The following is a 22,368-nucleotide window of genomic DNA, read 5'->3' as shown; positions in this document are numbered from 1 at the left end:
CTATCTTAAAAATGCACAATCTGTATCTAGATACATTTCTCTCTCCCTCCTCCTATTCCTGTTCACATTGACTTTTCATGCATTTCGCGGTCTATAATTGTAATCGATCGTTGAGTCTGGCCAAACTAACAGGTGCAGCGATTATCCCCAGAGAGGCTGCCCAAGCTGAAGGTGCCCAGGCCATTGGAGCCAGGTGACTTCTTGTCCTGCTTCTCATCGTTGTCAAAGTTGTCGCCCTTTCGAATAGAGAATGTCGTACACATATAAAAAATGCAATCTTAAGTAATGTGTTCTCTACTTACTCGTCTCTCACGCTGCTCGCGTATTTTGCGGGCCAGGGACAGAAAGGCGTCCTCAATGTTGATGTTTGACTTGCATGAGACTTCGAAGAATGGCATATCAAAGTTCTCGGCAATCTGCAGAAGCAACAACAACAATTTATAATTAGCAAATGTATTCATTGAATATTTTATGAGACTGACTCACCTTTTCACCTCTCTCCTTGTCGACCATGCGTTGTGTCGTTGAGCATTCGCATTTGTTGCCCGCGAGGACTTTGACAACGTCTGGCGAGGCATTCTCCTGGATGTTGCGCAACCAGTAGGACAAATTGTTGTAGCTCTCCAGATTGGTCACGTCGTACATGAGCAGAATGCCCATGGCGCCGCGATAATAGGCTGTGGTTAATGTCCGAAAGCGTTCCTGTCCAGCTGTGTCCCAGATCTGCAGTTTTATGGGCACACCATCGAGATTGATGAGTTTCTGTTTAAAGTCGATGCCTAAGAAGACAAAAGAGATGCCAGATAAGAGATGCCAAAAGAATATAGTATATATAAACAGCTTTGATCCACTTACCTATGGTGGAGATGTATGTGTCGTAGTATTTCTCATCGCAGTATCTGTGCACGATGCAAGTCTTGCCCACATTGGAGTCGCCTAGAACGAGCACCTTGTAGGTGGCCACAAAGTCCAATGCCATATTGACGTATCGAGACGTATTACCAGCTCAGTTTGGAGCGGGTTTCAAATTGCTTTAGCTTTTCGCTTTTGTTTGTTGCTCGGAGAGGAGAGTCGAGAAGTCGGGTTGAATTACTGCTGCTGCTGCTGCTGATGATGATGGTGGTGGTGGTGGAGGGTTTTCGTTTGGGTTTTTTTTGGTCGTGGGGGTTGTTTGTGTATCTGTTTGTTGTTGTTATTATTATTATTATGTTGCAGCTGTTTTCGCTGTAGCTAAAGCTGAGCCTGCATATTGCAATCGCATTCGATATATAGACAAGGCATATTTCACAGCTTCCAATGCATGTTCTCTGTATCTTTTTCGAAATAAAAGGCAGACACCGTCTCACATTCGCTTACTTATTTATTTATATTGATGATATATTTGTTGTTTCCACTTTGTCGAGCAATTTAATAACGTCGTCGTCGTCCGCCTGCCACACAACGTGAATCAACAACGACAACTGCTCCAACTGCTGCTTCTGGTTCAGCTTCTGCTCTGCTGCTGACGAAAAATCAATAGAATGGCGACGGCGCAGCGTCGAAAGAGACTTGAATCCAAGTATCAACAACAACAAATGTGGAGTCAACAACTACAGACAATCGTAATCGAAATTCAAATGCGCAGTTCACAGTTTGAAGCGCCAAAAACTTAAGAACTACATACAATACAGAGATGTATCATAATACAGATCATAATCATTCAAAGAAATATATCGTGTATAGTCGACTCTCTTCTTGCTTAACATACTTTGTAATTATAATAATAATAATAGTCGTAATGATTGATTGGTTTGATTAAACAAAGTGCAGCAGCGGGATCCAGTCCTGGACTCCGCTTACATGATAAACACCTTCTCGATCTTGGGTTTCGTGAATTTCACATTGGTCACCGGGCAGGTGGTGGTGCCATCCTCTTTGGTTATCTTCCTGATTGCCTGCTGGCCATAGATCTGCCCATTGGGCAGCATCATTGGCTGATTGTGCTCGTTGAGTGGCAGCCCGGTGACGCGACAGATGAGTCGACTCTGCACACAGTGCGAGTATGGCAACTTGAGCGCAATCCGGTTCAGATCCTCTTGGCAGACGGGACAATTGAGATTGCGGCAGGTCTGAGAGTAGCATTGTGGCGTCTTCAGTGCCGATAAGCCCGCCTGCACAGCTGCTGAGAAGACCGAGGTATTCGACAGCTGGAACAGGCGATAGTTCTCATGGCGAAAGTCCAGCACGAGTTGCTCCCAGCGCTTGGGATCCATGTATTTCTTGCAGTGCTCCAGCTGCGTATCGGCGGGATACGCGAGCAGCGCCATCACATGGCATATCTCATTCAACTGTGTCTTCTCGTAGGCCGGGAAGTAGCGTCTGGAATGCTTGACGGCCTCGAAGCGTTGATTCTGACGCACAAGCTCAATGAATTCCTGCACACGCAGACTAAACTCAATAGTCGAATTTATTTTGCGCAGTTTTGACTTGTTGTCAATGCACCAGAGCACACATTTTGTGGTGCTGTGATTGGCTAAGTCGTCTTCCACTTCGCGCGATGTCTGGAAGATGTCCAAATTGGTCAAGTGGCGCACATCCGATCTGGCGGCCAGCTCTTCAGCAGTCTCGTAGTAACCCATGCGCAACAGATGCTCGATGACCAGACGATCCAACCGTATGCGCTTCCATTGATCCACTGAACCCTGGCAAACTTCGCCCGAGCTGCGAGATTGAGGCATGATGCCCTTGAGGTGCTCCAACTTACGTTTGCAAATCTGTGTGACGCTCAATTCGTCGGTGATACTTTCATCTGCCTTGCGCTTGAGCACTTGTAGCTTCTGGGCCACATTGCCCATCAGTTTGGTCACATCCGATAGAATAGGGGGCTGATCAGCGTCCAAGGCTTTTTCCACTTGTCGCGAGACGTTCATCACCTGGTCAACTTCACGGTCGATTATCTTTTGGGCTGAGCGAAAGCGTTTGTTGAGTATTTCATATGGCACTTTTAATGTGGCGTGTTCTAACGCCTTTATTTCGGACATTTTGCTTGTAGTTTAATCGTTTCGTTTGGTTGTTACAATTTATTTTCGTTTTCAATAATGAGACGCAATTGCTTGCTGCTTTGTTCTACAGCTGTGAAATTATCGATGCACTTATCGATTGAGTGCATTAGCGATACTTTGTATTTGTTTACCATACGCCAGCTGGTCATTCGGTCAAATTTGGTTCATTTTAAGTCCAGGCACGGATGATTTGGAGGCGCCAGTAATCGATTAATGTGTAATAAACGCATTTTATTTACGGTAAGTTAGAAATCGTTTTAAGAGTTTGTTAATATTGTTTAATTTTTATTGAATTTAATTTAAAGAAATCTAGTGGCTCATTTCAGCGGGTTGAAGTGCTCTAAATGAGCATACAATGCAGTCATATCGATATTCAACTATCGATATACTGGCGAGCAACCCTGCCGATGGTAAAGCAGTGCAGTGGCGTGACAGCCATGTTATCGGTTAAGCAGGGTGGTGTCTTTCTTTCTTTTTGACCACGTTCCGTGCGAGTCGTATGAAATGAACATGAACCTCACAATTTCGAAGAAACGTAAGGTAAATAAGCGAATATTGCATTGGAAATTTGTTAGAATGGTGCATCGCATCGGTACGTGTTGTTAGTGCATCAAGTTGTGTGAGAAATCGGCGTTGTTTGTGCAAAATACGATGTCAAGACAAAGTTAACCTCAAACTGCGGAGCACCCGCTTCACGCCTTCCAGTTTGGTGACAACAACAATGTGTTGAGCAAGTGCTGTGTTTTAATGTGGTGAATGTGAACTAACCTTATATTATCCTTTCCCAAATTTACAGTTCGTCTCCGACGGTATCTTCAAGGCAGAATTGAACGAGTTCCTGACTCGCGAGCTCGCTGAGGATGGTTACTCCGGTGTTGAGGTGCGTGTGACCCCCTCCCGCACTGAGATCATCATCATGGCCACCAAGACCCAGCAGGTGTTGGGCGAGAAGGGTCGTCGCATTCGCGAGCTCACCGCCATGGTGCAGAAGCGTTTCAACTTCGAGACTGGCCGTATCGAGCTTTACGCCGAGAAGGTCGCCACTCGTGGTCTGTGCGCCATCGCTCAGGCTGAGTCGCTGCGTTACAAGCTCACTGGAGGTCTGGCCGTCCGTCGTGCCTGCTACGGTGTGCTGCGCTTCATCATGGAGTCTGGCGCCAAGGGCTGCGAGGTTGTTGTGTCCGGCAAGCTGCGTGGTCAGCGTGCCAAGTCAATGAAGTTCGTCGATGGTCTGATGATCCACTCCGGTGATCCATGCAACGACTACGTCGAGACTGCCACACGTCACGTGCTGCTGCGCCAGGGCGTGCTTGGTATCAAGGTCAAGATCATGTTGCCTTATGATCCCAAGAACAAGATTGGCCCCAAGAAGCCACTGCCCGACAACGTTTCCGTTGTGGAGCCCAAGGAGGAGAAGATCTACGAGACCCCCGAGACGGAGTACAAGATTCCCCCAACCAACAAGCCCCTGGACGATCTGTCTGAGGCTAAGGTTCTGTAAACTTAAGTTTTACTACTGTTAACTGAAAAGAGCAACAAACAACATCAGCTCAGCAGCAATGCGTTAAATACAAAACAACAACAACAAAAACAAGAGAAACAGACAAAATCATCAATGCAAATGTGTGTGTGGATTTTAATAAACAAATGTAATAATATTTAGTAAACACCTCAGCTGCGGCTTCGACATCGTCATAAGCTTTGCCATCATCATCCTCATTGATGTCTCATTTTGTGCAGTGTATTTCGAGGGCTGCTCCATCAGTTGCTTGGTATCATCAGTTGCATCTCTTCAAACCTGTTTGGCGATGTTCTTTTTGGCCTCCTTGCATTTCTTGTTGCATTTCCAGTGAAGCGGAAATCAGCGATTAAAAAGCCGCAACTGATTTATGCGCTTGTCCTTCGCTTTGCGTGTAGCCCCTTCGAGTTGGACATTGTCCGATAACTGGGATCGCTTATGGGTCGCATATTTATCATGTTGATATGTTTATTTGCTGGATGCTTCTCGTTGTGCTTGTGGCACAGTGACATGGAGTGGATGCAACAACTACTTGCATCAATTGCGCTGCTGCGTGAAATCAACAATCAACTAATTTATCAACATTATATACGAACTGAGAGAGAAGAGATTAATGCAGATACTTTTGCTGGTTATTCCCTTCTCACTTGCTGCACGATCGAGCGATGCCACATGACAAATGGGCCACATGCAACCGCTGCCCAGTTGCATTGCTGGGTGGCTTAGCTGAGACTTAGACTTAGATAGACTTGAAGGCTTGGCGGCGGCATCACGCATCAAGCTTCGAAGTAGTTACAATTGCAGCCATAAATCTAAATTAGTGCGCCAAAGCGGTTCCTGGACATAACTCAGGGAAGAGCACCATGGGATCAGATGCTGCCTCCTCTCTGGATCTGGATCTGGACAACGGCAATCAATTAGGCCAACAGCTTATCGGCGAGGACTGTGAGAAATTTCTGAGCACACATTTTGGCATTTCAACGCGCACATAAATCATAAAGAACTTTTAACTATTTCAAACACGACTTCGAACGTATGATTTCAACACAATTTGTAAATAAATTAGATCGTGATTATGCTAACATCAATATCATCTCGGCAACAGTAACTACAACAGCAACAGCAATAGCGATCAGCCAGAGCAACAGCAACATTGCCAGCAGCAACATTATTAACAAGCCAAGCTCTGACATGTGCTTTGTTGTTGTTTTCACCTATCTGGTTGGCTTCCCCCCTCTGAATCTCTTCTGGCTGCAGCAGCAGCCACAAGCAACCTCTCATATTGACAGCAATAACACTAACTATATATTTTAATGGCTTAAACAGCAACAACAACAGCAACAATAACAACGATAACAGCGACAACAATACATGCAATCATCTAGCTACTCAGTTGATCGACTAGCCAATACCCTCTTCTTCAAGTTTGTTAAATAAACTCATCCGAATCACAAGTTAACATATCTTTTAAACATATTTTGATAAATTCCAACTCTTTGATGTCTTGTACATATTGGAATTCGTCTTCATTGTTAGCTTCATTAAAAGCTCATTACTACTAAATGTTGTTACAGTATAATGTGCTTAATAGCCTCTACTCTTAACTGCATATTTGAAATATCAATTCAATATAAAATTATAGGTTCTTTCATGTATAAATCTTGTAGTTGTTGGACATCGTATAAATTGTTGATTTCATTAAAACCTGACCACTAAAATGCGCTTAATTGCCTATATACTTAGCTGCAAATTAGAGATAACAATCCAATGTGTCATTAAATTATATTTTATTTAAGATAATTAACATTCATTGCATCTTTAGCATCACTGACGAAATGTCTGTGTCAAATTTAATGAGTCAGTTCAACACATTATGAAGTTGATGCATTTTTAAGATAGCTGCCTCTTATGACAATTATTGAATATCTCCTTCTAATCACTTCTCTGATCTGTGAGCTGTTACTCCCCTTTTTGGCTGCTTGTTGTACAGGGTATAATAAGCCAGCCAAGACAAAAGCCGCCGTCAACAAGTCTGCGGCGGTGGCAGCAACGTGTTGCTGTTGTTGCTGGTGTGCTGCATGTGCTACGTGCCACATGCATGTGGCTGATATACACGTCGCTTGCGCAGGTTCATAACTTGGCTGCCTGCTTGCCTCGGTTCTGGCCATGTCAACACCACGAGCACCGAGAGAAACGAAAGGCCCGTCGCATATATAGTTAATATGTATCGAAAAGTGGATGCCCTATAATAATGGATGCCACTTAGAGCAATGCTTTATGACAGTCCCAGGAGTTCTTTTCGAACTACTCGCAAAATATATTCCTCGTGCTCTCAAAGGGTATTGCAACAACAACAACAACAACAACAATTTCTGTGAGCGACGTCGCTCGTATTTGCTTTGATTTATCAACATTATATTGTGAGGTTTGTGTCATGATTTTTCCATCATTATTGAACATTAAGAAACGCTGGCGCGTAATGTGTTTTTCATGTGAACTGCCAGAGATCAGGCGACACATTTATCATCATCAGTTGCCGCTGTTGTTGCTCCAAGAGTCATGATCGTTCGTTGTGGTTGCACTGCTCCGCAAAAGTTGCCTTTGCCACTTTGCCTGGGCTAATTGCCGACCTCTCCTGATCCTCACAGAGAAAGTGAGGGGCAGCATAGTCCAATCTCTCTCTAAAGGATTGCAACAATGCACAAAATGCGCTGCGCTGCGCTTATCTGCAAAGTTCTCAAAACGCATTTTACTATTCCCCGATAGAAGAATTCGTGGGAAAGATCTCCGCACCGATTATAAGTTGCTCTCTCTCTCTCTCTTTCTCACGTTGCCTTCTCTTCTGTGTGTGGCCAGCATAATTGTGAGCTTCTGGCCAGGCACGCGCGCATCTTCCAAGCATCTGCACGAGTCACTCGCCTACTCCTATAGCAGTGCCATCTTTTCTCTTCAACCTGTGGGACACTCTCCTGACTCATCCACGTCGCTGATCGCTGTCGCCTGCAGATCAGTCCCTTGAGCATTAAATCAACATCGTTTGGCTTACAACTTTATTATTGAATTCCTTTTGAAGTTGAACAGGTAAATGAAGACTTTGATCATGTGATCATTTTTGCAACACTTTTACTTACAGAAATGTAGAAATTCAGTGTTCAAATTGAAAAGATATTGATCATATGTTCATTAAAAAGTGTTACTCTATGAAAAGGTTTCCCGATTGTTAATAAAATTACTAAATTCAAATAATTCTAATAATGACTGATCTTGTGATCTTAAGTACAAAACTTTTACAAAGAATTGTAATTTTACTTACAACTTTGATATTCTCTAAGTATTGAAATTGAAAAGATAAATAATAATTAGGTAACTAACGTTGACGTTTCTACTATACAATTAATAAATTAATTGAACACATTTATCATATGATCATAAGTACAAAATTTTACTTACAGAAATGTTCTCGAATAATTTTTTCATGTGGAATTTTACAAACTGAGAGATTTTCTTAGTGTTTAAAGAGTTTAAAGTGTTGAAAAGACCTTGATTATTTAATCATAACTAGAAAAGTCTTACTCTCCAAAAAGTTTTATCGATTCACTATAAAATGTGTAAATTCACATAGTTCTTCATCTAAAAATGTTATTGCAAAAGTAGTCTCTAAAGTGATGTTCAAAATATTAGACTATTTTAAAGGAAATTAATTATCATGACTGTCTGTAAATTGAATAACATAATTATGAAATTTCAATTAGTCCTTATCTAAAAATGCTGTGAAAAGTAACTTGTAAAAGTGATTTTCATATTAAACGAACAATTCAAAGGAAATTGAATAACTTAACTGGAATTTGTGGCAAGTCAATTTAAGCTCCATTGATTAATTTGAATTGAAATAGATGTTTGGACAGTTTATGCAACTTTATTTACGTGTACGCAATGGGATTGCAACGCGACGCAACGCATCCCCCTGGGCAGCGGCGAGTGTGTTGCAAGATGCATTGCGTTGTGGCATTGCGATGTTGCATCTCTAGATTGCTGCCACGATTTATGGAAGTCTTATGCCTTTTCATAACACATCATTAGCCACATTTTTGTCAGAATTTATAGCGCAAAGCGAACTGCAAAAGGTTTAACGAGCTTGTTCTAAGCTTTTAGTGGCAGAAGCCAGCCAAATTGAGACTGGGGCAAGCTGCAAAGCTGTGTGTGTGTGTGTGTGTTTGTGTGCAACGTTGCATCGTTGCAATGTTTGGCATAAATGTTGCAGACGCACAAAACCAATTACAGGTGCACTTTTTACATAAATGCCATCGAAGCACAGCACGCATATGGCATGTGTGTATGTATATATGTGTGTGTGAGTGTGTGTGTAAATTTGTCGCATGCCCCGTGGATGCGGCATGTTGGGCTAGTTGTTAACGATGAGCTTTTAGTGTTAATTTATTGCAACAGAAAAATAGTTACAAATGGCGTCGGCGTTCAGCGTTCGACGTTCGATGTTGGCGGCGTCTTTCTCAGCGGCAATCAGCGAGCCTTAAACCTGCTCGTCAAACACACGAACAGCAACAGCAGCAGCAACAACAGCAGCAACAACAGCAGCGGCAGCAACAAATGGAGTTATGCAACAGCGCTGCTGCAGCCAAAATGCATTTCTCGTAATAGTCTTAACGTGACTTGGACTTGAGAAACCAATTACAGTGGCGCATTAATATTGGCAACATGGTGCTGCAACAATATTGCCACAAGTACGAGTACTCATGCAGCAGGCAGCAGGCAGCAGCAGGTAGCATGCAACAAATTTTAATTAAGGACACTTTGTGCCCGCTGCCACAGGCGGGGGTGTTGCCCGCCACAAAGCACAGCCACAGCATAATCTTATCAATACTTTTTGGCAATTAATTTGGCCTTCTCATTCGCAGCAACAAATACGAGTGCAACTCTGAGTGTGAGTGCGAGTGTGAGTGCGAATGCGAGTACTCGCCACGTTCGACTGGCCAAACAGAAGCTGCGATCAGGCAGCAAACGAACCAACGAACGAACGAACGCTGTTGACCATAAAAGCATTTTAATTTCTTTATTTACAACAACTATAAATCATGGCCTAGGTGTTTTACCATAATTTAAAACTACTCGCATTCGCACTATTTTCTTCCCCTCGCAATACTCTTTCCCTAGGTTACAACTGTTTCTTAGTAAAGTGTGCAACTCATTGAGAAAAGCAGCTGTCCGTCTGTCCGTCCGTCCACATAACTACACTTCTTATAGTCGGCTAACTACAACACTTATGGTTAATTCTTGATAAGAATCTTTAGCAAACTGAGTTGTGAAAAGAAACTCCTCGGATTGTTCACCACTCAAGCTAAGCAGATTTTGGTCCCATATATATATTTTCCTTGTAACGCTATTAGGATAATAACAATCATATCAAATTGTTACAATTGAATTTGTTCTATATAATAATAAAACAACTAACAAATCTACAGTCAAGTGTGTGAAATACACTTAAAATAAAATATCTTAAAATATACCGAATTAATATACCTAAAAAATACTAAAATATACCAAAAGTATAATCATATAGTACTACATTTTGAATAAAAGTAGTGCGATATTTTCTTAAACTATGGCAAATTAATATACCAAAAAAATACTAAAATTTGCCAAACGCAATATTTGGTATATTGAAGTATTGCAAATATACTAAAGTATGACAAGGGTAATATTTGGTATATTAATATAGTATATTCAAAATATACTATAGTATCGCAAATATCAAAATATATGCTTTGTTTGGTATATTCACAATATACCATAGTACTTCAAAACACTAAAATATACCAAAGGCTATATTTGGTATATTGATACGGTACTACATTCGAAATATACCCTAGAGTACTACAAAAAACACTAAAATATACCAAATGCTTTGTTTGGTATATTCACAATATACCATAGAGTACAGTAAACAAACCATAAAACAAAGCTCATAACTCTTCCGCAAATGAAAAGCGTATTTAAACTTCAATAGATTCAATTTAGCTTTTCCTCTTGTCTATTTTATTGCTAATGGAAAATGGCAAGTGGGTTGGCTTTTGGCTTGGCTATGGGTCGACTCGGCTCATAGGACTGAGACTGAGGAGTTGGCTCAGTCGGAGGACTGAGCTGTTGTAAAAATTCCAAAAATACCGTCAAGCCGTGTTGGTCACGTTGCATCTGTCCGTCCGTCCGTCCGTCCGTCTGTCCGTCTGTCCGTGTTGTTTGTGTGTCTTTCCGGCTGGCAGCTTCATTAGGTGACGCTCGTACATATTAATTTAAACGGTGCATTTATGGTCAAGTCAGCCGAGGCGACATTAAATCATCTCAATCTCAATCTGAGTTGTACTCGCAGTCGCTGTCGGTTTTTAAAGAGCTTGTCTCAGGGCGTCTGCGCTTGATCTGCGACCATTTTGGGGCAGCCATCTGCTGCGCATATGGAAATCGTTGCAACACTGCGTGGCACAGTGGCACACACAGCACAGCACACAGCATGTGGCGCCTAATTGGCAACACATTGCTCCAAGTATTGGCAACAATCGTTTGGCATTTGGAAATTAAATTCAAATTAAGCAAAAGAAACAAGTTAATGAGACTGATCTCATTACCGATTGCATTAATTGAACATTGCATTAAGATTAATGCCAAGATCGTTCAATTTCTTTGTTCAACTCAATTCAATTCAATACGATTCGATTCGAATTCGATTCGAATTGAATTCAATTCGCTGCGATTTGATTTATAAATCAAGGAAATGTCAGAAATTTGCCACGAGTTGTCGCCATCGCTGAGGCGTGTTTGCTTGTAGCCGTGTGGCATGTGGCATGTGTTTTGCTTTGGGCGCGCAAATTAATGCAATTTTGTGTAAATTACTCATTAAAAATGAAATAAATTTTAGTTGCTGGCATAAATCACAGCCCATAAATTGTAACAGGCCCCGCAAAAAACAAACCGAAAAGCAAATCTCCAAACAAAAGTCTCGATTACGTCTCTGAACTCCAGTCGACTTACCTCTTTTCTCCTCTCCTCGCTTCTCTCCTCTCTCCTCTCCTATCTTCTCGACTCGATTCGTTTAATGAAATTTCATTTTTCTTTGACTTGGCTCTATTATTGTATGTTGGTTAAAGTTGCTTTTTGTTGTTGTTGTTGCTTAAGAGACGCCAATTAGATATTTTATTGCTAATGTGCGCTTGTCAGTTGAGCTCAAGCCACAGCAACAACCACAGCAACAGCAACAGCCACAGCTCGGTTGTCGTCCACATGGTGTCCAGTCGGGTGTCCAGCGTGTCCAGCGCTGCTGTCCAATCTGTACGGGCGCTGTCTACATCAATTAAAAGCGCATTTGACAATGATATTTGCTTTGCCCCGTGGTCTGCACCCATTGCTGCAACGCCGGGTGGCAGCCAGATCACTAAACTGCACACTGATCACCAAACCGATCACCGAACATCGATCGCCGATCCCCGATCCCCGATCTATGTTGTTGTTTGTTTTATGTGCAGTCAGAAATGATTCCAAATTGGGCAAGCGCCAAAGTCAGCCAAAGTTTGTTACTAATGAAAACACTCGAAATTAAATTTGAGGCAAATGGAAATCTGCTGTGGAAATTTGGAAGAAATGAAGCAGAGATTTGGAAGAATTAGGGAAGGGAAACTAAATTAAATATATGAACTATAAGACACGCTTATGAAAAGAATGTTATGATTGAAAGGGAAATATGTTTAGAAGTAGAGATGAACCAAAGTCAGATTAAAAGAGGAGATAAAAATCAATGATAGCATTCGAAAGTCTACACAGAATGTTGTCATTACGAAAAAGAAAAGCAATATAGTTGAAATAAAATACAACACATAATCTTAGCACAAAATGTGCTGTTTCCATTCGTGTTAGAAAAGGGGAAATTTTCATAAGGAGCAGCTCAATTGACCGATTTTTCAACCAGATCTCAACCTGAAACATATGCAAATAAAATTCCACTTGATCTGATACGAACATGTCGACATATCGATGTGGTTCTCATGGCAGACAAGACAAGTCAGCCAGCTGCTGCTTACACCTGATGTGCGAATGAAAAGCAAATTTGAATTATGAAAATCATTATGTCCAATTTGAGCTCATTGATGTGGAGCTGTGGATGACTTTGGCCATTATCAGCTGCCAGCAGAGAGTTGTGAGTTGTTGCATGTTGCTGTGGTTAGCTGCTGCTGTGGTTGGCACTTTGATTAAGATACATATTGGTTGCATTGGCAATTTGGACAGCAACAGGCACTCGACACTGGCAGCGACAGCGACAGCAGCAATGGCAACAAAGTTGCAGCTTACAAATTATCAACAGCCAAGCAAGGTAGCAGCAACCAAAGCAGCAGCAACAGCAGCAAATGTGGCAGCGGCCTCGGGCTGGGCGAGCATGCGGCATGTTGCAGGCTGTTTGACTAAAACAACTGTTAAATGTTTGAAATCGTAACAAAGTCGCATGCGATATGTGGCAATATCCATGACACACACACACACACAGTCAGAGTCTGAGACAATGACCATATTTGTTTGGCCAAAAACTAATGACGTGGCTCTGAGAGCTCGAGAGCTTGGCAATGTGTTTTAATTGTGAAATTGAAATGCGGCGCAATAAATTGCAAGATGGCCAAAAAAGCATTTCGAGCATTTCGTATCCTGAGTGCAATTCAATTACAGCTCAATTTCATGGTGCAGCCAGCAGCCATCGAAGCAGCAGCAGCCATCGAGGCAGAGCTCCATTTAGAGCGCTTGGCGACAATTTGTTTATGGAACCGCCGTGGACTTTAAATGGTTTGCCGCATAAATCATGCGGTCGCTCCACTTGGCCACGTATTGTCAATTGCAGGTGCCTTATAATTGGGCTAGGCAACAGTCAGCAGCAGCAGCAGCAGCAGCAACAGCACCCACCGACTGTGGCTGCAACATGCATCATTTTGTATCGAACATGCTTCCGCCCTTGGGCGTCTTTTTGCTGCTGTGTTGTTAACTGAAAAATAGAATTTACGAACAATTTTCCACTTGCAATTAGATCGGCGTGTTGGCCGCGGGGCCAGCAGCAATTTGTCGGCCAGCAGCAGCAGCAGCAGCATTGGCAGCATTGGCAACATGTTGCAAACGCTCTAGCTCTGTTGCTAAATGTTGCCACTTAATTTCTTAATTTGATTGTGCGTGTCTTACCTTTGCACTGTGGGGCCAGAGAGTTAGACAGCGTTCGTACTAATGACATCATTTGCTGCCTAAGACTGCAAACAAGTTGCACATAATTAAACAACAGCAACACTGAGCCAGCAGCCAGCAGCCAGAGCAGCAGCCATAAGTGGCACATTGCATGCGAGGTTTGCTTGCAACACGCGGCCAAAGCGTAACTCATAAATGTGGCAAAACGCAAAACGACTTCCTGCTCCTCGAACATGTCATGTCGGGCAACAAACATGCAGCAGCAACCAACAACCAACAACAACAGCAACATCATGGCAACAACGTGAGCAACACCATATTTCATACACGCAGGCGCCTCTTCAAAGGCCCCAACAGCCTCCTTCAGCTGCAACAGCTCCAAACTGGCGGCCTCTTCAGTCAATAAAAAGCAAATCGCTGGCAAAAATGTTGCCAACGAGAAGAGCAGCAACCACAGCAACAGCAACAGCCACATGCCAACATGATTTTTCTTGCTTTTTCATTATTGTGCTATTGCGACATTTTTGTCTGTTGCTGCTCTGTGAAATCAAAGCACGCCACAGCAACAGCAACAGCAACCACAACAGCAACATCATCAATTCAGCAACTGAAGGCGGCAGGCTGGCAACAAATCGCTGGGTAAAAATGTGCGCGCTATAAATTTATGTTGGAAACATCAAATCGACGTAAATTACGCGGCGTCGCCTCAACAGCGACTTGAACTGGGATTGAGACTGCGACCGAGACTGCGAGACTGAAACTGAGGCGGCGCTTTGGCTGTTAAATTCTTGACTTGTCTAGCAATTTAGCAGCCAGAGCAGCAGCAACCATAGCAACGACAACCGCTGCAGATGACTTTCAAGATGTACTGACTCGGGCAACACATTAATTCGCGCGTACTTAACACGACCACAGCAACAGCAACAGCAATAGCAACACCATCCACAACAATATTGCTAGAGAACAGTGTCATCTGTAATGGAAACGCATGCCAAGGCAGAGCTACAAATTGCAGTTTGTAATTGATTTAAATACGTTGATGATGCGTGGCAAATAACTTATACGCCGAGTAGTACGCGCAGTTAATTATATTTGCCGCAAATTTCTGTTTAATTGTTGCACAGAACTTTCCTTCCAAAGTGGCCACATCTTCGTCTTCCTCTTTCTATTTCTGCTGTTGTTGCTGGCGTGAAAGCAGTTGCCAATTATCAATGTGATTTATGCACTCTGTCAAAATGCGTTTTCCTAAGCGCTTTTCACAAATTTTCCCCATCAGTTAACATGAAATGGTCAAACAAACAAATTTGCAATAAACTCAGCGCAGCGGTGAAAAGGCAATTTTCGAGCAGGGTTAAAGGCAACACTTATTCTAGCAACAGCAACAGCAACAGCAACTTCAATTACAATCACGTCAACATTATTTTCATCGCAACGAGATATATTTCTATTAGCCGATTTAATGTCAGCATAATTAATCACAGCTTATAATGCTCATTGGACAGCAGCAACCACAGCAACAACGACAGCAACAACCTCTGCGCTGGGTCAAGAGTTCGTCTTATGTTATTGGTTTTGCAGGTTGGCAGGCCAACAAGAGGCCAAGAGGAGATTGCCCAGAGAGATCTCTGAGAGACCTTCTTCACACTTTCTTGCCTGCTTTCTTGCTTATTTATTGACCACACTGCGTAGGTTGTAGCTGGGGGCATTTTGTCTACAGATTGCACTCTTCCAAGTCTTTAGCTGGACGAATTTGTTTAGCGTCGATTGCCATGGGAAATGGCAACTTTATAATGCCAAAGGGTGAATTGCACTTCTCCGATCTGAGCAGCTATACCGGAAATGCTTATCAAACAGCCGAACTGCCTGTTGATTTATTTCATAAAATTGTTTATTGGCATTTTCGGCGTGTTGCTGCTGCTTTGGTTGCTGCTGCTGCTGCTGATGCTAATCAATTTGCACAAATTAAAAATTAATTGCAAATTTATGGCTTTTAATTTTCTTATCGTTGATTTATGCTACCCCAATACTGCAGCAGCAACAGTTGCTGCCACACGTTGCTGCAACTATTTTTTTGTGGCTGTGCCATTCGATACTAGTTGCTGTTGTTGTTTTTTTTTTCATTACTTGATTGCACTTAAAATATTAAAATGCTGCACAATTTAATTGATACTTAAATAGATTTAGTTAAAAGCAGCTCAAGTTGATTGCACCAATTGTAGATATTTTTCTTGTTGGCACCCAAACAAAAATGAAAACCAGAGTCCGATTACCATTCGTCTGATAAACCACACAAAACTAAATCAATCCTCTGCAAGCGTGTCGAAGTTTTAATACCCTTGCTAATAGTTTTAATGAGAGTCATAGATTTGAGCAAGCATTTGATGGCTGAGCATAAAAGTTTACTGATAGACAAAAGATACTCAAGTATTGAGTACACAGAGAGAAAAATTTAGTTTGAAAAGTTTTAAATAATGGAGAAATCATTGAAATAAGATTTATAGGCTCAAACTATCATCGGTGCTTATATAAAAGGGTAACTAATGCTTCAAGAATATTAGACAACATACAAAATGAACGAATGAATGATTTAAAACACACGCTCAATTTTTGTTGTTGTTTCCTAAAATGCAATCTAATTTAAAATGGATGATTTCTCGATTTAAGATTTGCCTTCTTCGTTCTATTTTGAGTTTTTTCAATCTTGATACAAGATTATAATTTGAATTTCTCTTTAGATTGTTGATGTTGATTTAAGAATAAACTTTCATTAAACAATGAATGGCATCATATAATCTTGATTCAAATTTCATTGCCGATTTCATCACTGTTTTCTTTCTGTGTATATATTTTCGAAGTGCATTCCACAATTGATGACTTAACTGTGCATCCCTCGGCTAGAGTATTAACCAGTTGCACTTGAGCTCCTTTTATGGCTGTGCACATAAATCGGATGTGGCGCGTCAATGTCATAAGGGGCAAGATTAATAAAGTGCATTAGGATGTGGTTTGTGGCACGAGTAAGTCAAGAAACGGAAGGGGAGGGAGATATCATTAGGCTAATAATGATATTCCAATTTATGCTGCCTTTTGGGCTGGCCAAATTATTCAAAAGTTAAATGCCAAACGAGTGGCTATCGGGTGGCTCTTTTGGCCAATTGTTTTTGCGGTCCGCTGATCACTGGACCATTGCCACCAGTTGCACAGTTGCACAGTTGCAGTTGCAGTGGCAGTTGCAACCGTGCCCCAAAAGCAATTTATGCAGTCGCATTCAACAGGCAGCAGGCATGCTGCATGCCACCGACAACAACCAACAGGCAACAGGCAAAGGCAAATGCAACAATAAATCTCATTTTATGCGGCGCAGAGAGGAACGGCCCTTTTATAGGTAACGCTAATGTAGCCCAAAATTGAACTTGACATTTGAATGCCCAATTAACCGTGACGTGTGCGCGAGCAACGTCCTCAGTCCTCAGCTTGTTGCTCCTTCTTTCGACTGTCGGACAGTCGGCATTTGAGGTCAAGTTTTTGGGCATTCCAATGCGTTATGTTTTATTGGAGCACTGTGAGGTCCATCGAAGTGTTGTTCTCTTCGTTGGTTGTTGGTCTCCTGCTTGCTTAATTAACCCACTTTCTAAGACCGCGCGACCTTTTTTATCTGCGCCATTCAAATCACAGTCGCAGTCACCGTCACAGTGTTTGCTAAATTTGCCTGCCATAAAAAAAGAAAATGTGGCCATTGGTCAGTTGCTCTGCGTGCGATTCTCACGCATGCCAAATGTGCTCGCAGTTGTGGTTGTGGTTGCAGTTGCTGTGGTTGCTGTGGTTGCTGCGGAGCATGCAAGGCAATTTGGTTGGCATGATTATAAAATCACGATAAATATTTATACCTCACTTGGATTTATGGTGATTCATATCGCCCCAGCAGAAGTCATCGGCCAATGGGCATCGCATCGCCATCGACATCGACATCGGCATTAGCCATAAACATTTTTATTAGCAATAATTGCAAAATATTCCAGTGCTTCATTTGCGTGCGACATTCGACAGTCGATAGTTGATAGTCGAGAGTCGACAGTCGGAAATCGACAGCCGAAAGCGTTAAACCATTAATTCGCTGCCTATCCAAAAATGTTATCTCCACCTCGATCAGATCTTCCCTTTGGCCTTGACGTGCTGCACACGATGTTGCACTTGCCTCAGACCTTAAATGGCCAAATAACTATTTTAATGCTCTTCACAATTGCATTTGAAATTTGCATTGAACATTAAAAAAGTATTAAGTTAATAGAATTATGGCTCAATTTCAGTTTCAACTCCTCCTACAATCACTTTTGTTTCGATATTTTTTACTGTATTATTAACCTTTGGCTTGAGGCACATAAATTTAAAGCTGATGCATAAATTGCTATGAATATTTATTATTATTTTTGTAATATTCGCTAATGCTTCTGTGGAACCTTCAACTCGCACTCATATATCGTTTTTTTTTGTGGACTGGCAATTGGGGTTGCCGCCCCAAAAGTCGGTGACGGAGTCGGAGTCGGACTCCCAAGCCTGTGGCCCTGTCAGCATCGAGTAAGTGCTGCTAAGTGTTTTGTCTTGTAATTTCCAAATGCAAATTGTTAAATGACAAAATTGATTTAGATTGCAATTTATTCAATGCAATTGACAGTGCTTCCTTTTGGCCCAGTTTTCGCCTGCGTCTGACCAGCCCGACAGCCAGTCAAGCAGTCGACTTGGCCAAGCATCCTCCTCCAAATGGCAAACAAGTTTCAGTTTATTTATTTTTTACGCATGTTGCGTGTGTTTGCACTTTGATAAACATTGAAGTGAGTGTGTGCGAGTGTGTGTGGATTGGCCTTGATCTAGAATTTCGATTTTCCGATGTTTTCGTTGCGTTTTCGATTTCGTTGCGAGAGATGAAAAAATGCGAGAGACATGTCTCTATGTATGTCCCACTCGGCGTATGTGTAATGCGATGGTATGCGTGTGTGATGTGCGCCTGAGAGAGATTGCGTAATACTCCCCGTCCGTTTCGTTGTGTACTAAGTACCGGTTTACACAGCGGACCAGTTCACACAGCTTGCACTCTTCATGCATCTAAGTATGCAGCACAGCACTGAACTGAACTCGAAGTCAAGTCAATGCACTGAGATAAATTGGATCACTCACAAATTAATTTTATTTTATAAATCTAATTTCCCATTTTTAAAATGTACAAATAATGTAAAACATCTCACTAAATTTACGCATTTCATCTATTTCAATTTATAATATTTGCTTTTCTTCGAGTGCATGCGTTTTTGCACTTGTAATTTATTGAGAAATTTAATTGAATTCGCTTGCTCACTTGCTAACTAACTAACTAACTGCTCAACCGGTCGACTGTGAATACAAATATTGAAAAAAACGAATATACTCGTAATTTTGTCTTGTGATTACAGATTGAGCAATGGTTAGACTCATTAAACATCGCACATTAATCGTAGGTGTTTTGTGGCCAACAATGGTTTTCTATCAGAATCTCTTTCAAAAACAGTTGTCAGCAACGGGGGATTGACTCAAGATAGTACTGAATGAATATTAAACTTGCTATAAATTCAAGTTGCAATTGCGAATTTATTCAGTTTAATTCTTTCTTTCTATAACAATAACTTCTTTAAGAATGTCGCGCTTGTTTGCTTTACTCCTGGTTATCCTGTTGGTCAGCTTTCCTTGCTTAACCATTGCTCAGGACGATGTCCCGGATGTTTCCCTGCGCTGGGATATTGTACGAAAAGGTGAATTAGTTAGGATATGTTATAAATAACCTTATCAAGTTGACTTATTTTCTGATTTACTTCTCTAGCTGTGTGTCTGAAGAGAGCCAAGTATGGCAAGTGCGGAGGTCACCGCAAAATGTGGTACTATGACATCTATAAGAAACAGTGCAGTACTTTTGTCTACTCCAACTGTGGGGGCAACACCAATCGCTTCTTCTCCAAAGAAGAGTGCGAGGACTTTTGCGTTTCGTCGGCAATGGAACAATTAAAGAAAAAAGTATAATTAAAATAGTAATGATATTAAAAACTTATAAGATATAAATGATTAAAGATATAGTTTTAGATAAGTAGAAAGATTGTTTAATTTCGAAAAAGTTTTCAGTTGGTTCATTGACACTTTCAAGATAGATAAATTTTTAATCTTTTGTAAATATAATAATCGAAATTGTAATGATGAGATAATAGACATAGTGTTATGCAAAGCGAAAGATTTTCAGATGGTTCATTGACACTTTAAAGTCAAATGGTATTCTTTAGTAAATAGATGAGTAATTACCTCTACAATCGTGTAAGTTTTTTTTCTAACTAAAAGCGAAAGTTGTAAGTGTTCTAATGAGTTGATTTGCTGATTAGGAAACACATTTCCATTACCTCTAATTTCGTGCTATATAAGAAAACTGTCGAAGCGGAAAATAAACAGTTCCTAAATTCAGTTCGAAATGAAACAGCTCTTGGGTATAGTATTGTACATATGGGCGTTGTCTTTGATATGCGTTCGGTCGAATAAAGAGGAATACGCAATCAACTTAATGCTAAGAGCACGTGAGTCTTAATACTTTACGCAGAATATGTTCTTCCACTTTAAGGTCAACCCGTGTATTTGCAGGCATTTGCAATGCCAAGCCAGAGTACGGTCATTGCAAAGGTCACACGGAGCTGTGGTATTTCCACCCCAGGCACAATCGCTGTGAGATATTTGTGCACTCGAATTGTGGTGGGAATCGCAATCGATTCTACAACGAGGACCACTGCATTAACTTTTGCAGGGAAAGAATATTGGGATATTAGCTATAGAAATACGATACAAACACACAAATGCCACGATATTGTGAATAAAGCACTTCCCTCATGAGCAGAGCGAGTGAGTCCGCAGAGAGATTGGGGGAATCGCTAGCGTTTCGGCGACTCGCCAGATGCGCGATTTTATTGACGAACGGCGATTTTTGGTACAATTTCCAGCAGGCGCGCAGCACACGCAGCAGGGAGGGGGGCGGCGACGCTGACGGCGGCAATAGCTTTCGATACACGTGAAGAGCAGCACAGCAAATGTTTGCTGTCTCGCTCAATTATGGATACACATTTATTTGTGCTCGTATTTTTGCTCGTTTTCACAAGGGCTGGGCAAACATTGCGCTGCTTGCTCACTCTCGTAACAGGGGCACAGCATCGACGACAGCGTCGCTTGTTTGTTTGTGTGTTGCTGGCAGTTAAAGCGAAAGCTCGCCGAAAGTTTCGTGCGATGCATGTGTGCGTGTGTCGGTGTGTGTCGAAATGTGTATACACAGAGATATGTGTGTAACGTTGTTGTCAGCTGCTTTGTACTGTTCATGATACAATTATACAAGGTAGAAAGCTTTCGTCAGTGAGCTTCCGGACGAATCAGACAATTGGCAATTGGCTTTCGTTATTCGGCAATGCGAAATCAAAGAATAAAGTCACGCAATTTCAATTACAAGTGCGCTATCTCCGTCTCTGTCTCACTCTTTGAATTTATAGCATACGAAAGCGTAATAATAATAATAGTACTTGTAATAATGAAATTGTGATAAGCTGTGTGCACGCTAGCGGGTTGCACAGAAATAATTTAAACCGTTAAACGCAAGAGGCGGCAGCATCACACACTCGTCGTCATTCTGGCTGCTCGCATCAAACAACCAGACATCTCTCGCATGTCCATCCATCCATCCCTCTCACTCTTCCACATTCCCCATTCCCATTCCCATTCGCAGTCGCAGTCGCGTTGCCAACTATTGCGCTATCGTGTTGTCGCTTGGCAACATTTGACGCACGCCGCAACTTATTGCTGGCAACATTAGCGAGAGTCCAACGAGGCCTCGAGTTGCGAGGCCTGGAGCTCTGCGCTTTGGTGTTTGCCAATTAATATTCGTATGATCAAATGCTTAACGCATTTAGCCTTATAAAAACCAACAAGACGCACTCCAAGAGAGAAAAAAAACCGGCTTGCGGTCAATTTGTGTAAATGATCTGCGTTCTGTACTCGACTCGGAGTCGGACTCGAAGTCCGATGTTGCAGATGGAGCTGGAGATGGAACGTTGCAAGTTATGGCAGAGGCCTGTGGGAAAGTGCGGCCTAATTGACATGAGGCGTTTAACTGCAGCACTGACCCCGCTCTGTGGCATATTAGAGTTGCAGAGTTGCAGATGGAGCAGAAGATAGTCGTAGCGAGTGTCAAAGAGATAGAGATAGCGAGACATTTAATTACAGACAACTTGAATTTATTTATGCATTTATTTAGTAATAGTAATCGTATTTGTTCTTCTTTTTCTCCTCCTCCTTCTTCTACTTCTTCTTCTTGTTAGTTGTGTGTGTTTAAAGTTTATTTAAATTGTTTTTTCATTTATTCGGTTGTAGTATATTTTTGATAAACTTGTTTATGCAATTTGACGAAGACAAATCAGGTTTACAGGTTTCCATTTAGGTTTTATTTTTCTTTTTTTTTTTTTTTTTTTTCGGTAAACATGTTTATTTTTTATATCTTTTTTTCATTCATTTGTATTTGTGTTGTTGTTGGGGTTTTTGTTCGAT

General features: G+C 41.6%; 5 protein-coding genes across 5 annotated transcripts; 3 read left to right on the top strand and 2 right to left on the bottom strand.

The window, feature by feature from the left end:
• Window positions 1–61: 61 nt before the first annotated feature.
• LOC133836577 (ras-related protein Rab-8A) lies at window positions 62–990 on the bottom strand. The gene is made up of 4 exons (XM_062267151.1): window positions 856–990; window positions 487–779; window positions 303–416; window positions 62–236 (listed from the first exon to the last, which is right to left on the bottom strand). The coding sequence occupies exons 1-4, from the start codon at window positions 977–979 to the stop codon at window positions 126–128; spliced, it is 642 nt and encodes a 213-aa protein (XP_062123135.1). The 5' UTR covers window positions 980–990; the 3' UTR covers window positions 62–125.
• Window positions 991–1,093: 103 nt separating this feature from the next.
• LOC133836570 (E3 ubiquitin-protein transferase MAEA) lies at window positions 1,094–3,135 on the bottom strand. Its single transcript, XM_062267141.1, has one exon. It carries the CDS (start codon window positions 3,018–3,020, stop codon window positions 1,836–1,838), a length of 1,185 nt encoding a protein of 394 aa, XP_062123125.1. The 5' UTR covers window positions 3,021–3,135; the 3' UTR covers window positions 1,094–1,835.
• Window positions 3,136–3,421: 286 nt separating this feature from the next.
• LOC133836576 (small ribosomal subunit protein uS3) lies at window positions 3,422–4,657 on the top strand. The gene is made up of 2 exons (XM_062267150.1): window positions 3,422–3,581; window positions 3,838–4,657. Exons 1-2 carry the CDS (start codon window positions 3,546–3,548, stop codon window positions 4,540–4,542), a joined length of 741 nt encoding a protein of 246 aa, XP_062123134.1. The 5' UTR covers window positions 3,422–3,545; the 3' UTR covers window positions 4,543–4,657.
• A 14,742-nt stretch (window positions 4,658–19,399) lies between these two features.
• Window positions 19,400–19,909, top strand: LOC133839014 (protease inhibitor carrapatin-like). The gene is made up of 2 exons (XM_062270310.1): window positions 19,400–19,559; window positions 19,628–19,909. Exons 1-2 carry the CDS (start codon window positions 19,445–19,447, stop codon window positions 19,822–19,824), a joined length of 312 nt encoding a protein of 103 aa, XP_062126294.1. The 5' UTR covers window positions 19,400–19,444; the 3' UTR covers window positions 19,825–19,909.
• Window positions 19,910–20,244: 335 nt separating this feature from the next.
• Window positions 20,245–20,673, top strand: LOC133837766 (kunitz-type serine protease inhibitor 2-like). The gene is made up of 2 exons (XM_062268626.1): window positions 20,245–20,363; window positions 20,428–20,673. Exons 1-2 carry the CDS (start codon window positions 20,261–20,263, stop codon window positions 20,607–20,609), a joined length of 285 nt encoding a protein of 94 aa, XP_062124610.1. The 5' UTR covers window positions 20,245–20,260; the 3' UTR covers window positions 20,610–20,673.
• Window positions 20,674–22,368: the final 1,695 nt, after the last annotated feature.

This window comes from Drosophila sulfurigaster, chromosome 2R (genome assembly GCF_023558435.1).
Source record: "Drosophila sulfurigaster albostrigata strain 15112-1811.04 chromosome 2R, ASM2355843v2, whole genome shotgun sequence".
NCBI lineage: Eukaryota > Metazoa > Arthropoda > Insecta > Diptera > Drosophilidae > Drosophila > Drosophila sulfurigaster.
The sequence above is the reverse complement of the archived record's forward strand: the minus strand, read 5'-3'. Positions and strand labels throughout refer to the sequence as shown.

What these genes read in the sequence shown, in the direction of transcription:
- LOC133836577 (XM_062267151.1), bottom strand. Translation starts at nt 979, where the DNA reads ATGGCATTGGACTTTGTGGCCACCTACAAGGTGCTCGTTCTAGGCGAC. An exon ending in ACAAGGAGAGAGGTGAAAAG is followed by an intron (nt 417 to 486) that starts GTGAGTCAGTCT and finishes TTGCTTCTGCAG; the next exon opens with ATTGCCGAGAACTTTGATAT. An exon ending in GCGAGCAGCGTGAGAGACGA is followed by an intron (nt 237 to 302) that starts GTAAGTAGAGAA and finishes TCTATTCGAAAG; the next exon opens with GGCGACAACTTTGACAACGA.
- LOC133836570 (XM_062267141.1), bottom strand. Translation starts at nt 3,020, where the DNA reads ATGTCCGAAATAAAGGCGTTAGAACACGCCACATTAAAAGTGCCATAT.
- LOC133836576 (XM_062267150.1), top strand. Translation starts at nt 3,546, where the DNA reads ATGAACATGAACCTCACAATTTCGAAGAAACGTAAG. An exon ending in CAATTTCGAAGAAACGTAAG is followed by an intron (nt 3,582 to 3,837) that starts GTAAATAAGCGA and finishes CCAAATTTACAG; the next exon opens with TTCGTCTCCGACGGTATCTT.
- LOC133839014 (XM_062270310.1), top strand. Translation starts at nt 19,445, where the DNA reads ATGTCGCGCTTGTTTGCTTTACTCCTGGTTATCCTGTTGGTCAGCTTT. An exon ending in CTGGGATATTGTACGAAAAG is followed by an intron (nt 19,560 to 19,627) that starts GTGAATTAGTTA and finishes TTACTTCTCTAG; the next exon opens with CTGTGTGTCTGAAGAGAGCC.
- LOC133837766 (XM_062268626.1), top strand. Translation starts at nt 20,261, where the DNA reads ATGAAACAGCTCTTGGGTATAGTATTGTACATATGGGCGTTGTCTTTG. An exon ending in CAACTTAATGCTAAGAGCAC is followed by an intron (nt 20,364 to 20,427) that starts GTGAGTCTTAAT and finishes GTGTATTTGCAG; the next exon opens with GCATTTGCAATGCCAAGCCA.